General features: G+C 45.8%; 1 protein-coding gene across 1 annotated transcript in view; it reads right to left on the bottom strand.

The window, feature by feature from the left end:
* Window positions 1–1,767: 1,767 nt before the first annotated feature.
* Window positions 1,768–17,762, bottom strand: part of LOC106586624 (immunoglobulin superfamily member 3) — a 146,313-nt gene continuing 130,318 nt past the window's right edge. The window contains exons 7-9 of the mRNA XM_014174111.3: window positions 14,216–14,626; window positions 10,097–10,546; window positions 1,768–9,543 (exon numbers count right to left, since the gene is read on the bottom strand). Coding sequence (XP_014029586.1) covers window positions 9,293–9,543; window positions 10,097–10,546; window positions 14,216–14,626 — 1,112 coding nt within the window. The 3' untranslated portion in view covers window positions 1,768–9,292. The remainder of the gene's footprint in view (window positions 9,544–10,096; window positions 10,547–14,215; window positions 14,627–17,762) is intronic.

Here is a 17,762-nt window from a genome sequence, read left to right as displayed (position 1 = left end):
TTGTTTTTGTTCAGTGGGTCTTTATTTGTCTATCAACAGGAAAACCGAGACATTGTAAGTAGTCTTTGTTCAATGGTCTTTATTTGTCTATCAACAGGAAAACTGAGACATTTCTCCAATGATCCGGTCCTAACCAATAGGCCTTTAATACAGCTATTGATCCTCAGCCTCCTGGCAGAGAGATTTAACACAGAGAGCAACACTCAGGAGACCAACTGATACAGCAGACAAATCAATAGACTAACTCAGTCTCCAAACCTCAGGACACCTAACCTGAACAGTGTATAATATTAGTGCATGAGTCAGAGCAGTTACTGTGGGAACTCTCTCACGTGTCACACCACACTCACCACACTCACACGTAAAGTCACTACAACCTCAGGTGCTATGTTAAACACCAAAGCTCCAGGCATAATCAATGGTCACGTTATGATGACGCCACTAATACCTGATGCTGTTGCCTATGGGACATCCATTCCTGTTAATCTTCTTGTACATATTTTATCATTGTTATGCTGTTCTGAATACTGCCCCCCAACTAGCTGAAGTATAACCTGGAGAGATGTCCTGCCTCTCATTCTATATTCTGCTCCTCTCTCACTGGTGATAAATCCTCATCTACTAGCATGCCTGCTGCTTCTCTGCTCTGGATCGTTAAGTGCTGTCTGCCCATGTTTGCCCTCTGGTGTCTGTGTCCTCTGTGAGCATGCATTTGCGTATTTTCTTATTTACTGTTATCTAAAATAGCCCTTGTCGTGTGTGTGTTTGGGGGGAGGGAGATAATGAGTTTGAGAGTGAATGAGTGAGTGAGAGAAACAAAGAGAACAACAGAGGGAGAGAGCGAGATGAGAGAATAATATCCCCCACTGAGCACCATTTCTTTATGTCCACCAGAGTTGTGAAAGAGCACATTGACAACAGCATCAACAATGTCATCAGTGATGCCATTATCAGTGGCACACCATCAGTGTAGTGCTGTGTGACAGATAGGAGATTGTTTCCCATAGAGTCTGCCCTACAGGGGGACCCAGGTACCACTGGGCCCACGATATGATCCACTAACCCTGCATGCATCAAGTTGACACATAGGAATATCATTTCTGCTGCAGTAAATGTTATTTTTCCTCAGTGTCACTGTGAGTTATGGAGAGGGTGATAGGATTTGGTCTGGCCCCCACTGGTCATGGTGTGTGTGTGTGTGTGTGGGGGGGGGGGGGGAATGGGAAAGTTTGTGTGTGTTTGGAATGTTAAGGGCTTATTAATGGTGTGGTCTGAGCAACAGTGGACATGTGTGTGTGTGTGTGTGTTAGATAGAGGGAGAGAATGTGTGTGTCAGAATGAGTTATGAAGGGTGTGATGTGATTTGCTGAGGCCGTCAGAAAGAGGCAGCTTAGCCAAGGGGAGACCTGTGAGCACCATTTATCCATGTGACAGGCTGACACACACACTGATGCCATTTTGACCCTCCTGGCCATGTGGTATAAAGGCAGAAACGGATTCACATTTTGCCACAGGGTCACAAGGGCAGCATCTTACACTCACTCAGTACCCCAGAGCATCATGGGTATTAACCCTCACTACAGAGCTGAAGAAACAAACTATGTAATGGAAGGATCAGATATAGTGGTTTGGGCTGCATAGAGAATCATTCTTTTAATCAAAATAAATACAAAAACTAAGAGTATCGTTGTATTAAAGAAATAGTCCGTCAGGAGGTTCATAGAAAGAAACATATGGAAGGGTCAGGAGAAATGTCAACACTGAAGGTTGCACTTAACATGTTTTTATTGCAATAAACTGACAGAATAGCAAAGTGCCTTTCTAATGACAGCTATGGTTACTATTCAATAGAATATAATGTCACATCCCAAGGTATTGGCACCCTTGATAAAGATGATAAAATACCTATATTGTATCATCGTCAAAATGGAACATTTTATTTCATACTTATACATTTGCTCAGAGAAGGATTGTCTAACAAGGTAAAAACACTCTAAAAAAAGACACTTGTGAAAATGATTGCCACCCCTAAAGATTCTTATATACTATTTAAAATTCTAATAAATGTATCTGCATTAACAGTCTACTTTTGTAAATTAATCTCAGTTTAAGGAACTGTATTGTGGCCTTCCGTGGCTTCCTGTTTCACTGGGGTATAAAAATGAGGTAACACACATGTAAAATTCCGTTGTCTTCCATCACCCTGGGGAAAGGCAAATAACTCACGAATTAAAGGAGACAAATGGTTTCAGACTCATAAATCAGGCAATGGGTACAAATAAACAAACAAACATAAAAATATACCAGTTACCGCTGTTAAAGCAAAAATTAAGAACTTTAAAACAACTGGAACACTACTAAACTTGCCTGGTAGAGGACCAAAGTGTATCTTATCCCCAAGCACAGTGAGGAAGATGGTTCAGGAGCAAAATAAAAGTCCAAGGGCCACCGTTGGAGAATTAAAGAACTTGGTCGGGGTTACCAAGTCTCCAAATCTACAATTAGACACCACTTCCATGCCAATAGGCTATTTGGTAGCTTTGCCAAAAAAAAGCCTCCATTGAGAGCAACCAACACATGTAAATGCTTAGTCTGCTAAATGGCATTGGCACTTGGATTGGAACCGTGAGCTATGGTCAGTTGAAGCACAGCAGTGGTGGGTTTGGCCTTGTATGAAGGATGTATATGCAGAAAATAACCTAATACCTACAGTAAATTATGGTGATGGACCTTTGATGTTATGGGGTTGTTTTGCTTCCACTGGTCCTGGGGCCCTTGTTAAGGTCAACTGCATCATGAACTCTACCAAATACCAGGACATTTTAGCCAAGACAATAACCCCAAGGGCACTGTTATCCTAGCCAGTGGTGGATGCACAAAGTATTGGAAACAGGGTGCCTATCTTAAAATAAAGAAAATGTATTACTTGTTAAACAAAAATCTGAGCTATTGTTTTAGTATAAAATAATATAATTAAAAAAGATAAAGCATACAATGTAGCTCAGTATTTGTATTTATTTTATACAGTACTTTGCTAATCTTTATCAAGGGTGCCAATCATTTGGGATGTGAGTATATATACACAAAATGAAAATCTACAAAAACATGTCATACAACAAAAAACACAAGCATTTAAAAAAGCTATGGCCTTCCTTTTAATTTCAGTGCATTATTTCTCATAGATAAAAAAATGAACATAAAAATACATCACTGGAAAAAAGCAGCACTGGCTGAACTGAACACATCACCACAAAGTTATTTTACAGCTAAATCTGTAGCCAGCACACAGCCACTACATGCAGCCCTCGTAACACAGCTACAACACCGTCAGAACGTCTGGATAACGTTAAGGAGGCGTCTAGGGATGTTGATTACTACAAAAACACCATTCAGAGTATGACTGTACAGCTTCAATCACGGTGGCACTGTGACATCACACACCAACCCTCCACTTCGTGGTTCAGAGTCAGAGATCCTGGGATTGTCAAATTCCTTTATGATGGAATTGTGGCAAAACCAATGAAAAACTGAAGTTTAAGATGGAGGGTCCACCTCTGATGTTGGACCAGGTACTGGGTTCAAGCCAGGGTTATGCACAGTTGCCTTGAACTACTCTTTCAACTGGCTAAAAACAACACATCTAACTCAGTGATGCATAGATCTAGCCTAGAGCTGACAATGTGGTAACAATGTGCAGCTGACCTAACTAGCTAGCATATCCTGGTTCTAAACACCCATACACGGTCTTTCTAGAAACAAGGGTACCAGTGAGAATTTCCTACACTGGACAACTTGTTACAGCTGTTGATAAGCCAATGATAATAACCTGCAAATTCATTTCATGTCATTACAATAAGATATAAGGGGGATCATAGCTACCTACTAGCTATGGGTATCTACTAGCATGCTAGTAGATACCCATAGACTTCCAGTCATTGTACTAATGCTAGCTAACTACCTTCAGACATACAAGTGGTTTCCATGAGTTCATCTGACTCTGGGGAAGTAGATAAAGGGATCTCATTGCCAACATCCCGAAGTATCCCTTTAACCCATGTGTGAAACTCATTCCACGGAGGGTCGAGTGTCTGCGGGATCCACCCTTGTACTTGATTGATAAATGAAGGTCACTAATTAGTAAGCAACTCCCCTCACTATCTAGCTCTTAATTGAAAGGCAAAACCAAAAACCCGAGTTTGACACCCCTGCTTTAACCCTTTATCATGGTTGGTGTCTTGATGGATTTTTCAAAAATTGTGTGACATAAAACATACATTTTCTGTCCTTGCATTTATGGCAGTGTAAGTTGTCGTTATATACATTTTAAGCACTAATTATTCAGTTAAATTAGACATTGAATTTGAGCCCTGTAAGAATCCTGGATCTAGCTCTCAGACAGTGTTTTATGTAGACATCTCAGAAATGCAGTGTAACTATGTAACATTTTGTGTCCTGATGTTATGGGGTGAAAACAGTTTTCAAGGGCACACATATCCAAAATAATGTATGCACTGCAAAATAGAATACTTCTAACCGAAAGAGTCACCTTACCTTGATACTTAAAACCTCAAATCGATACTGTCATTAACATGGTTCTTCAATAATTATGCATAAAACTTGTGGGGATGCACATTTGGTGTCCAGCTGATTAGTTACGTGATATTTTCACACATCATCATCTGATCCAGGAAGGAATTTTCTGAATGACTGTCAAGTGACGAACAGCTGTTGTGATAGGCATGTGTTCAATATTTTCAACTTGTGCGTTGCTTTACCATGCAGTGGTACAAATGGAAGCACACACACAGACTACAACTAGCTAGCTTTTAGTTAGTTGAAAAGTGAAGCACATGTACCTCAAGTATGGAAAATGTGGGCAAGATATCCAGAAAAACAAAATGCATACTGTATGCATCTGGTGGACATCGTGTGTAACACCTCGATCACACCTACAGCATCATTGCATTTTGGTACACCGGAAGTACATTAATTTCCAATGGAACGCTGCATTTGCCTTGCTGCATTGCATTGCAGTGCATTCGGTGTTGTGCATACTTTGGATAAATCGAACATATGCATCAAACTTGACAGAAACGGTAGCAGAAGGTGAATGTTGATCTTTGTTGTACACACATCCAGATTATGCTGCGTACCATTTTATGCAATGACGCTGTAGGTGTGATCAAGGTGCAAGTGCTGGAAAAAAGGTAATTGCAAGGAATGTCCAGAATATTTCTCTGTCTTTTTTTAACTAGGCAAGTCAGTTAAGAACAAATTCTTATTTACAATGATGGCCTACCCAGGCCAAACCCTCCCCTAACCCAGACGACACTGGGCCAATTGCGCACCGCCCTATGGGACTCCCGATCACGGCCGGTTGTGATACAGCCCGGGATCAAACCAGGGTCTGTAGTGACGCCTCTAGCACTGAGATGCAGTGCCTTAGACTGCTGCGCTGCTCGGGAGCTCTCATTCATTATGCTGGTGAAGACAGTTGTGTCTGGATTGTCTGCTTGATTTACAGCAGGGTCTCTTCAGATTTAACAGAGAAAGCATCAAGGTAATGTGTTCATGTTTTCAGATGTTTTTGTGCGAGTCTACAGTGCGCAATTGTGTAGGATAGAGTACTGTTCAACACCCAACTCTATTCATATTCATAACTCTGGATATAATGACAACAAATGACATAGCCTAGTGAGCTTATTGACAATATGATCTGGTAATGAAATAACAGGACTAATACATTTTGGTTTCTATGTTACATCTGCCATTTTAAGTAGTAGCCTACTTGAACTTGAATTTGGAGCTCAGAAATTCAAGTACTGGAACAGGCCTACCTTGAAAATCAGTTTGGCGCTTGAAAAGTTATTGTAATTATTATAGCCAATTTATAAGTTCTCCTGCTCCCTTATAATGATCTGTGATTTTATTTTTACGTTTTTGTGAGATATCAGTTTTTGTGAGAGAGAGGCCACTTTTGTTAGTTTCCTGCAGCTTCATTTGAAGGGTGTTGTACTACTCTGTTTTGGCAAAACCACTTGTGGTAATTATGCGGAGGACAACATCTAATGTTGGCTACAACTTGGCTTTCCATACAATTCCTTCCATTAAAAAATGAACCACTTTCTCATGATAAAAACAGCGATGGGGAGATTCAAATGGAGAGATTAATGCTACTGCTATTCATGGCTTTATTATGTGAGCCTGCGTCGGCCACAGACTACAGAAACATGGCCATGCAACCCATCTATTTAGTCAGGAAATGTACACATTCTCTCATATTTTAGAATGTAATAATAACTTGAATATGTTTGATCTACCTTTTTGACACCTGTTGCATGCTTTTTGGGGGTTCTATATTAGGCCTTATATGTACATTATATAAATTATACAGTTGTATAACGTTGAGATCCTTAAAAATTACAATTAAGTGCTAAAAAAGTATCTGAAAGTCCTTGAATTTGAATTGCCATGCTTATACAGACATGTTGTTGTATCGGGCCAATTTGCTTATATTCATGTTTATTCCTCTAAGTACACATGTGGAACTGCATGAACATCATTTTGATCTCAATGTCAAACATTGGCCCCATTATTTATAGAAAACCCACATACACTTTGAATGCACTGTTCTATAGCTGTCAACCAACACACGTGATGAGGGCTTCAGCCATCTCAGGATTTGAATGGCAAATTAAAAAATCCAAAACTCCCCCATAAACCTACAGTTGAAAGTAACTTCCTCTTCTACAGATCCGTCTGACACTTGGCACAGGAAGTGAAGGGCTTGGCATTGTTCTGTCACACAAACACAACGCTCAAGAGTTCAAAGGTTACAAAACATCAAAATGCCTCCTGCAATATTGTCATGCAATATACATTTTGACACGATTGAGAAGAGAATGACGAGAGCTTTCAGTCGGTCTGGCAGTGAAAGGGTTATTTTACGGAACAGGAATGTCACACTTCCATACTTTGGGAATGTGACACAGATTCTCAACCCTTCTGCCGTGTGCACTGCAGGTCAGGGGGAACCAGAGAGCATGCTCCACACCCAGTCCACAGTCCAAGAGAGGATGGTTTCCGTCCAGTCCACTCCAGAGTCTATGGCCGTTTGTCTAATGCATTTCTATGGAGCTCACGCATCCTAACTAGGTGCCACGGTACACTTCAATAAATAAACAAGATGAGAAAAAGCTTCAAGTGGATCCATTGTGTGACTCTTGCTTTTAATCTACTGTATATACTACTATAGTAAAGCTGCTAGGTTTCCAATACAGGTATAGAGCAGTTAGTTAGTTCATTAATACAGTGTTGACACTGGCCCAAACATGACAATCTTCAATGTGATGCCACTGAGCGTGCAGAACAAATCTAGCATTTCTATATCTACGACATTTCGGTGCCTGTTACTATGGACACACAGCAAAAGGGTTATCATGATTTTGTATCTGTGTGGTGCGGTTGCATGGCAACGCAAGTAGAAGAACAGTTCTTGGAGAATTTCAAAACAAAAAGAAAATGTACATAAACTATGCAAAACAATATAAAATAAAACATCTAAAGGAAAGGTTCAAAAATCCAAATAAAATTGCCCACTTGAAATTCATCCGAATGGTGTGTTGGTATTGTTAATCTGCTGTTTTTGGAGATGCTTTTGTATTCTCTACGCGTTGTCCAAATAGCTGGCAGTATGTTTCTCTCTCTGTGTGTGTGTGTGTGTGTGTGTGTGTGTGTGTGTGTGTGTGTGTGTGTGTGTGTGTGTGGTAAGCTGCATGTACTTGACTTCTACACACCCCTCTAGTGATGATATGTGTTCTGTCTCACCGCTCCTCTACAGGATTTTCTGAGAGCTGAACAGCTTGTTTCCATTAATTAAAGTCTATTAAAGATAGCATGGGGTAGTAATAGCAGACAACGTTTAAAATGGCAGAGAATTTCATTTCAGTCAATACTTTCCACTGTGTCAACACATTTATGCCAAAAACGGCTCAACTGGTTTAACATAAGCGTAAAAATCGCACTTTATGCCTACAAGGCCCATAATCCTCCAGCAGGGGGTCGGTAGCCATATTTACAGAGTGCCTCAGAGCCAATCGGCTTTGCTCGCCTGCTTTAAACTTCAAACATTTGTTGCAGAGGGAAGCGTGTAATAAGAAGGTATTGGCACTAAAATATCCTTCATGTCAAAAGTATGCCCTCAGCAGGACAGAGAAGTTCATTTATCCTCCTCCCTTCTCTCTCTCTCTCTTTCCCTCCCTCATTCCCTTGTTCTCTCTCTGTTTGGAGAGGAGGAGCAGTGCATTCACACTGATGCCTGGTGTCTGGCAGTGTTCAATGGGTTGGCCAGGTCTGTCTCTGTCTGCCAACGCAAACACACTGAGGAAACAGATGGGTGAACACACACACTCTCACACATTGTCTCACACACACAGACCACTTCCAAGCCACAGGGATTGTCTTTGTGTTTTAGTGTTTCTGTGGCAGTCCAGTCCACAGCTCTGGAGTCGGTGGGAGGAGGGCCTTCGCTATGGTAACTAACGTATAAGGCCAAGCAGTAACTGCTCTGAGATCAGTGCTAAGTCCACTGAGCACAGAGAGAGACATTTCTTATCATCCTCACCAGGTCCACAGTACAGAACAGTACACTATGCACCTATACTATAGGATCCTTGACTTGTCATTTTCCTGTTCCCAGATTGATCCATTCTAGCAGAGTGATCTTCACATCTTTTGAAAAACAGACTACGGTTTCTGAGAAATAACGTATAGCTATGAAATCCAGTTTTCCACTGGACAGGGAGAAAAGAGAAGGAGAGAGAAAGGAAAAAAGAGAGCAAGAGATAAACACTCATACTTCCACACCACACACACATGTCCTGCATACACACACACACACACACACCGTCCTGCACACACACACACACACACACACACGTCCTGCACACACACACACACACACACACACACACACACACACACACACACACACACACACACACACACACACACACACACACACACACACACACACACACGTCTGCACATTCCAAACACACACACTTTTCCACATGCTCACACATGCACCCACACGACAGAGCTGCTACAGGGTAACTCACAGACAGGCAGACGGGGGGGGGGGGGGGGGGGATTATACATGGATGGACAGGTTGATTGACAGCTTGGACACAGAAGTGATTAGACAGGTGGAGGTCCGGAGTAGCCCCTCCCTGGCGTGGTATTGGTTGGGTCCGCGATGAGGACTATGGGATGAGGGCTATGGATCTGTCCCTTAGTCCACTGAGCCGGGGTGCAGGCTGAGGACGGGGGGGTCCAAGCAGGTGGGGGAGTAGCTGAGGTGGGGTTCTTTGATCCACAGTAAGGGGGCGCCGTTCTTGCTCTCCTGGGATTTGCTGTGTCTGCGGCTCTTGTAGCGCACCAGGAGCACGGCAATGATGAGGATGCCGAAGATGGGGAACGGGTAGAAGAAGACAAAGTAGAAGAGAGAGTCGTTGGAGCATACCACCGACTGCAGGGTGGAGACTGTGTGGAGAGAGAGAGAATGGGGGGAGGGAGAGAGGGAGAGAGGGCGGAGAGAAGACAGAATGAGAAAGAGAGAAAGAAAATAGGGAGAAGGGTAAGGTAGAGAGAACAGAGAATTGGATGGGAGTGTGATACGGATGAAAAGATGACATCAATGGAGAGCATTCCATTATGGTGTAGTTTGATATTTGTTTGGCATGCTACTTTTAGCAGCCTACACCATAGCTGTGACTGTAAGTACTACCTCAAACACCAGAATCATCAGTAAGATCAGCACAAGCCAATGATCTCATATTTCGTCTCTAGAATAATAATGATACAAATGGGAAGAGTTGGTTGGCCAGGGTTGCTGTTAAACACTTTGTTACAAATGTATTTGTGAAAAAAACACTTGTCTTGGAAAAACACTTTGCAGCTGAAATGTCAACAACAATAATACGTCTCCATTCTATCGCATTGTCTTTACTTTTCTAGCCCCAGGACATTGTCATTCACCATTGGTACTATCTGTTTTATTTCTAAAAGCACTACAGAAATGTATTCATTGATTTACCCTGCTGGATCACGTTGACGATGGTGACATCAGAGTTGTTGGTTGCCAGGCGATACCAGGCGTTGCGGGGGTTGAGTAGCCACTCCTCCACATGACAGTAGTAGCGCCCGGCATCAGCGGGTCGCGCCCCCTGGATAGTCAGACTGTAGAGGTCAGAGGTCGTCCTCTCAAACTGCAGGCGTGAGTTAGGCCCCGCCTCCTCGATTGGGCTACAGTTCCCGTTCCCGAACACGGCGTCGTGTCCGATGGAGAACACACAGGCCCGGTTTCCCTCGTCAACATCCCCCGGTTCTTCCTCCTCAGAGCGCATGGAGGAGTGCTCCACATACCAGGACACGGAGAAACGGGAGTCTCTGGAGGACTGGGAGGGAATGCTACAGCCCAACCGGATGGAACTGGACTGGGACACGGTGATGTTAGACTCGGACTCCTCCACCTGTAACCGCACCTCTGCACAGAGAGAGGAGGGAAGAAAATGTAAAGTCACTTCTTGGGGCAGAACAGCTAAATAATTGTCCTGCCTTGAATCAGAAAACTTCACACTGAACGATAGATGTCGATGTGATTCAAAACATTATGCACTTTAAAACTTCAATACGCATAATTGAAAACACAGTCATAAGCTCAGTAGATAGCAAAATCTCTTTCGCTGTCAATTTTACGTTCCCAACTACCCCCAGATGCACAATCCAAAATCCTCGAAAATTAGACTAACAGGATTAGTGACCCCATCAGCTGTCCGTGGCCTTTCCAGTCCTTGGTTCCCCTCCAGGGCCGGGCCTGCCTCTTAGAGGCTTCTAGCCCAGGGGGAGAGTGTCTGTATGGGATGGCTACACTCCTACAGGGCCTGCACACTGACCCAGTTACAACAAGTAAAAAAAGAACTGAACTTAAAAAGACTGATAGATCAGGCTGTTCACAGACTGTAATGTTTCCTCTGGTTAAAAAAGGAGAGGAAGCTGGCAGACAGACAGACAGAGAAGGGGAGAGCTGGCATCTCGATCTCGTCTTATCTCCCTGTTCTTCTGACAGAGAACCATTTCCGTCTGACTTCCTGGGTGACTGCATTCTTTAGCACCTTAATGAGACTTTCCTAACGGCCCCCTGGGAAATCAAGCCTGGAAGTTTGCCACCCACCTTTATATATTTATATAGTACATGTATAACTATATATGGAATAAGAGCTCCCTGATATGGTGTTTGATAATAATAACCCAATCCCCTGGTGAGCCTTGGGATCCCGAAGGCACATCTTACCTCTGAGAAACACAGAGGTAAGATACAACAAAAAAAAAAACATGAAAGTGATTCACTGATATGCACACACACGCAATCATGCATACACACAGTCACACACATGCACAAACACACACTTGGGTCGCTGTGAGTTGAAAGCAACAAACAGATATATGTATGTGTGTCACAGTGTATATGCGTGTCAAAGTGTGTGTATGTGTGTGTGTGTTCTAGCATTAATTCAATTGGAGGAGTAGTGTCCACTTTGCTGCTTAAATAAAAGATGAGCGCTGTTGCTCCCTGCCCAGCTTCAGCCCTTCTGTCTGACCTTCATGTTGCAGTCGGGCAGATGCCACGGACACCCGCACATTTCACCCTGCATTTATAATGCCCTGCTCACAGGACCCCTGGCACAACAGATGCTTTCAGAGATGTTACGGGGAGGGGTGGGGAAAGGGGGGTTACCCATGTTTGTCTGTAAACAGTCAAATAAAATAAAATAGTATTTGTCAGAGGCGCCGAATACAACGGGTGTAGACTTTGCCATGAAATGCTTGTTTATGAGCCCTTCCCAACGATGCAGAGCTATATACAGGGAGTACCAGTACCATATCAATGTGCAGGGGTACGAGGTATTTGAGCTAGATATGTACATGCGGGCAGGGTAATGTTACTAGGTATCAGGATAGATAATAGTATGAGGAAAATAAAGAATGGTGTCGCAGCAGCAAATGATGAGTGTAAAAAGTATGTGTGTTTGTTTTGTGTCAGTATGTAGGGCAGATAGTCCACAGTGTGAGGGGAGGAGATTGGGGGGGCATGGGGTGTAGACAGTGGGAGGGGGACTTGGAGGTGTGTAGAGGACATGGTGGGATCAGGGTTAGTGGGTTGGAGGTGTGTAGAGGACATGGTGGGGTCAGGGTTAGTGGGTTGGAGGTGAGTAGAGGACATGGTGGGGTCAGGGTTAGTGGGTTGGAGGTGAGTAGAGGACATGGTGGGGTCAGGGTTAGTGGGTTGGAGGTGAGTAGAGGACATGGTGGGGTCAGGGTTAGTGGGTTGGAGGTGTGTAGAGGACATGGTGGGATCAGGGTTAGTGGGTTGGAGGTGTGTAGAGGACATGCTGGGGTCAGGGTTAGTGGGTTGGAGGTGAGTAGAGGACATGGTGGGGTCAGGGTTAGTGGGTTGGAGGTGAGTAGAGGACATGGTGGGGTCAGGGTTAGTGGGTTGGAGGTGAGTAGAGGACATGGTGGGGTCAGGGTTAGTGGGTTGGAGGTGTGTAGAGGACATGCTGGGGTCAGGGTTAGTGGGTTGGAGGTGAGTAGAGGACATGGTGGGGTCAGGGTTAGTGGGTTGGAGGTGTGTAGAGGACATGCTGGGGTCAGGGTTAGTGGGTTGGAGGTGAGTAGAGGACATGGTGGGGTCAGGGTTAGTGGGTTGGAGGTGAGTAGAGGACATGGTGGGGTCAGGGTTAGTGGGTTGGAGGTGAGTAGAGGACATGGTGGGGTCAGGGTTAGTGGGTTGGAGGTGAGTAGAGGACATGGTGGGGTCAGGGTTAGTGGGTTGGAGGTGAGTAGAGGACATGGTGGGGTCAGGGTTAGTGGGTTGGAGGTGAGTAGAGGACATGGTGGGGTCAGGGTTAGTGGGTTGGAGGTGAGTAGAGGACATGGTGGGGTCAGGGTTAGTGGGTTGGAGGTGAGTAGAGGACATGGTGGGGTCAGGGTTAGTGGGTTGGAGGTGAGTAGAGGACATGGTGGGGTCAGGGTTAGTGGGTTGGAGGTGAGTAGAGGACATGGTGGGGTCAGGGTTAGTGGGTTGGAGGTGAGTAGAGGATATGGTGGGGTCAGGGTTAGTGGGTTGGAGGTGTGTAGAGGACATGGTGGGGTCAGGGTTAGTGGGTTGGAGGTGAGTAGAGGACATGGTGGGGTCAGGGTTAGTGGGTTGGAGGTGAGTAGAGGACATGCTGGGGTCAGGGTTAGTGGGTTGGAGGTGAGTAGAGGACATGCTGGGGTCAGGGTTAGTGGGTTGGAGGTGTGTAGAGGACATGCTGGGGTCAGGGTTAGTGGGTTGGAGGTGAGTAGAGGACATGGTGGGGTCAGGGTTAGTGGGTTGGAGGTGAGTAGAGGACATGGTGGGGTCAGGGTTAGTGGGTTGGAGGTGAGTAGAGGACATGGTGGGGTCAGGGTTAGTGGGTTGGAGGTGAGTAGAGGACATGCTGGGATCAGGGTTAGTGGGTTGGAGGTGAGTAGAGGACATGCTGGGATCAGGGTTAGTGGGTTGGAGGTGAGTGAGGGTGTGTGGGGTCGCAGTTCTGTTGGGGAGTCAGAGGCATAACATTGATGGGCATTAGGGGTTGGAGGGGTGGACAGGTGGGTTATGCCCCTCAGCTCTAGTGCCAGGCTATGCCCATCTGTGCCAGCTGGCACCAGAGCCACAACGTCCGCTCTGCCACCTGAGCTCTGCCCAGGGCAGTTGATGTGGTCATCAGAGCGAGACGGCCTTGAGGACAGGGGGAGAGTAGAGAGGGAAGGGTTGTTAGGCACAACTGGTCACTGCTAGGAGGTGACTGAACTACATGGGTCAAGAACAGCTACTGTTAACCACAGAGAAAGACAGAGAGAGAGAGAGAGACAGAGAGACAGTGACCGAGAGAGGGAGAGAGTGACCGAGAGAGAGAGACAGTGACCGAGAGAGAGAGACAGAGAGAGATACAGAGAGAGAGAAAGAGACACAGAGAGAGAGAGAGACACAGAGAGAGACACAGAGACAGAGAGACTGGGCTCTTGCTATATCTTTTGGGAAGATATGTGTGTGAAGGCTGAGGAGTCCTGTGCCAGTTTGTACCAGCCTCCCTCCCCTGATCCCACCTTCCCTCTTTGTCCTCACCTGGCTGTCTGACGAGGACCTGTGTGAAGCCTGAGGAGTCCCGTGCCAGTCTGTACCAGGCTCCGTCTGGATCTGTGAGCCACTCCTCCACCAGGCAGTAGTATGTCCCAGAGTCGCTGCTCTCTGCCCTGTTCAGTGTCAGCGCATACAGCTGTGGCAACATCCTCTCTGCCTGCACCCGCCGCCTCAACCTCTCCTCGTCTGCGTACGCGCCATACTCAAATGCGCCTGAGCGCTCAATCCTCAGCAGGAGCTCGTCGGCCTCGGCACCCGTCGCGCGGCGCACGTACCAAAGCACGGCATGCTGGGAGTCGGTGCTGGTCTGGGAGGCCACGGAGCAGTTGACTCGCACACGGCTGTCCTCCAGGTAGACCAGGGACTGGTTGGTCTTCTGCACACGCAGCTTAGACACTGTGGAGAAGAGGGGGAGGGAGGGAGGGAGGGAGGGAGGGAGGGAGAGAGGGAGGGAGGGAGAGGAGGGAGAGGGAGGGAGGGAGGGAGGGAGAGGGGGAGGGAGGGAGGGAGGGAGGGAGGGACAGGTAGAGAGGAATGGAGGGGGAGGGGGAGGAGAGAGAGAAGTTATTTCAACAATAATTTCCCTATTTATAGAAACAAGTGAATGCTGGTGACAGGTATACAATGCAATTTCTGTTTGACAGACGTGTCGAGGCTGTCTTCATTTCCTGCTGAACAGGAGAGGATATTAGTGTGTGGGCAGAGGACAGAGAGAAACAGCGGGAGGGAGGGAGAGGATGGCTGCTTGAATAAGTTCGAAGGGAGGAGTAGGGAAGAATCAGTTTAATAGTGAGAGGGGGAAAGATGGATATAGGGAGAGATGAAGGAATCTGGGCTGTGGGAGAAAGAGAAGAAGAGATGGAGAGAGGGAGAGATGAAGGAATCCGGGCTGTGGGAGAAACAAGAAGAAGAGAAGGAGCGAGGGAGAGATGAAGGAATCCGGGCTGTGGGAGAAAGAGAAGAAGAGAAGGAGCGAGGGAGAGATGAAGGAACCCGGGCTGTGGGAGAAAGAGAAGAGATGGAGAGATGAAGGAATCCGGGCTGTGGGAGAAAGAGAAGAGATGGAGAGATGAAGGAATCCGGGCTGTGGGAGAAAGAGAAGAAGAGATGGAGAGATGAAGGAATCTGGGCTGTGGGAGAAAGAGAAGAAGAGAGGGAGAGATGAAGGAATCCGGGCTGTGGGAGAAAGAGAAGAAGAGATGGAGAGATGAAGGAATCCGGGCTGTGGGAGAAAGAGATGGAGAGAGGGAGAGATGAAGGAATCCGGGCTGTGGGAGAAAGAGAAGAAGAGATGGAGAGATGAAGGAATCCGGGCTGTGGGAGAAAGAGAAGAGAGTGGAGAGAGGGGTGAAGGAATCCGGGCTGTGGGAGAAAGAAGAAGAAGAGATGGACAGAGGGAGAGATGAAGGAATCCGGGCTGTGGGAGAAAGAGAAGAAGAGATGGAGAGAGGGGGTGAAGGAATCCGGGCTGTGGGAGAAGAGAGAAGAGAGGAGAGGGCGAGAGATGAAGGAATCCGGGCTGTGGGAGAAAGAAGAAGAAGAGATGGAGAGATGAAGGAATCCGGGCTGTGGGAGAAAGAGAAGAAGAGATGGAGAGATGAAGGAATCTGGGCTGTGGGAGAAAGAGAAGAAGAGATGGAGAGATGAAGGAATCCGGGCTGTGGGAGAAAGAAGAAGAAGAGATGGAGAGATGAAGGAATCCGGGCTGTGGGAGAAAGAGATGGAGAGAGGGAGAGATGAAGGAATCCGGGCTGTGGGAGAAAGAGAAGAAGAGATGGAGAGATGAAGGAATCCGGGCTGTGGGAGAAAGAAGAAGAAGAGATGGAGAGATGAAGGAATCCGGGCTGTGGGAGAAAGAAGAAGAGATGGAGAGATGAAGGAATCCGGGCTGTGGGAGAAAGAGAAGAAGAGATGGAGAGATGAAGGAATCCGGGCTGTGGGAGAAAGAAGAAGAAGAGATGGAGAGATGAAGGAATCCGGGCTGTGGGAGAAAGAAGAAGAAGAGATGGAGAGATGAAGGAATCTGGGCTGTGGGAGAAAGAAGAAGAGATGGAGAGATGAAGGAATCCGGGCTGTGGGAGAGAAGAAGAGAGGAGAGAGAGGTGGGGGGGAGAGAGGGGTGGAGAGGAAGGTCCGGGCTGTGGGAGAAAGAAGAAGAGATGGAGAGGAGCGAGAGATGAAGGAATCCGGGCTGTGGGGGTAAGATACTTGTGGGAGTTAGAGGGAGTTAGAGAGGGAGATATGGAGGGAGTACTAGAATAAGATGTCAGGGAGGTGTGATATTAGATTAGCTACATCAGGTATGACCAACTGGGTGTGTCTCACAGTGGGAGAGGCTTTAGGAGAGGAAACACAGCTTGTACACACAAACACACACCTTGACTGAGCCCCATTCTATCACTTCATGTGCCCTCAAATCCTCAAACATTTCAACAGCTGCACCATTGAGAGCATCTTGACTGGCTGCATCACCGCTTGGTATGGCAATAGCAATGCCCTCAATCACATGGCGCTACAGAGGGTGGTGCGGACAGCCCAGTACATGACTGGGGCCGAACTCCCTGCCATCCAGGACCACTATATCATGCTGTGTGAAAGGAAGGCCCGGAAAATCATTAAAAACTCTTTTTTTCCAAGCCATAGAATGTTCTCTCTGCTTCCGCACGGCAAGTGGTACCGGTGCATCAAGTCTGACATCAACAGGCTCCAGAACAGCTTCTAAGACTGCTAAATAAATAGCTAACAAAATGGCTACACTGTCTACCCTTGTATTTTTGCACTGTCTCTTTTCACACTCACAGGGCAGTGCACACTCAAACACACACACAAACACTCACTTCATAATTTGCTCTCACACACAAAATATGCACATACATTTAGAGTGACTCTACACACATGCGCACCCACTCACATACAATCATCATATATGCTGCTGCTACTATGTTTATTTTACATCCTGATGCCTAGTCACCTTCCCCCTATACATATAGTTGAAGTCGGAAGTTTACATACACTTAGGTTGGAGTCATTAAAACTCGTTTTTTCAACCACTCCACACATTTCTTGTTAACAAACTATAGTTTTGGCAAGTCGGTTAGGACATCGACTTTGTGTATGACAAGTAATTTTTCCAACAATTGTTTACAGATTATTTCACTTATAATTCACTGTATCACAATTCCAGTGGGTCAGAAGTTTACATACACTAAGTTGACTGTGCTTTTAAACAGCTCGGAAAATTCCAGAAAATGATGTCATGGCTTTAGAAGCTTCTGATAGGCTAATTGACATCATTTGAGTCAATTGGAAGTGTACCTGTGGATGTATTTCAAGGCCAACCTTCAAAGTCAGTGCCTCTTTGCTTGACATCATGGGAAAATCAAAAGAAATCAACCAATACCTCAGAAAAAAAATTGTAGACCTCCACAAGTCTGGTTCATCCTTGGGAGCAATTTCCAAATGCCTGAAGGTACCACGTTCATCTGTACAAACAATAGTATGCAAGTAATAACACCATGGGAACACGCAGCCG

Source organism: Salmo salar, chromosome 25 (assembly GCF_965601325.2).
Source record: "Salmo salar chromosome 25, fSalSal1, whole genome shotgun sequence".
NCBI classification, from domain to species: Eukaryota; Metazoa; Chordata; class Actinopteri; order Salmoniformes; family Salmonidae; genus Salmo; species Salmo salar.
Note: the sequence above shows the minus strand (reverse complement) of the source record. Positions and strands in the feature narration are given on the sequence as shown.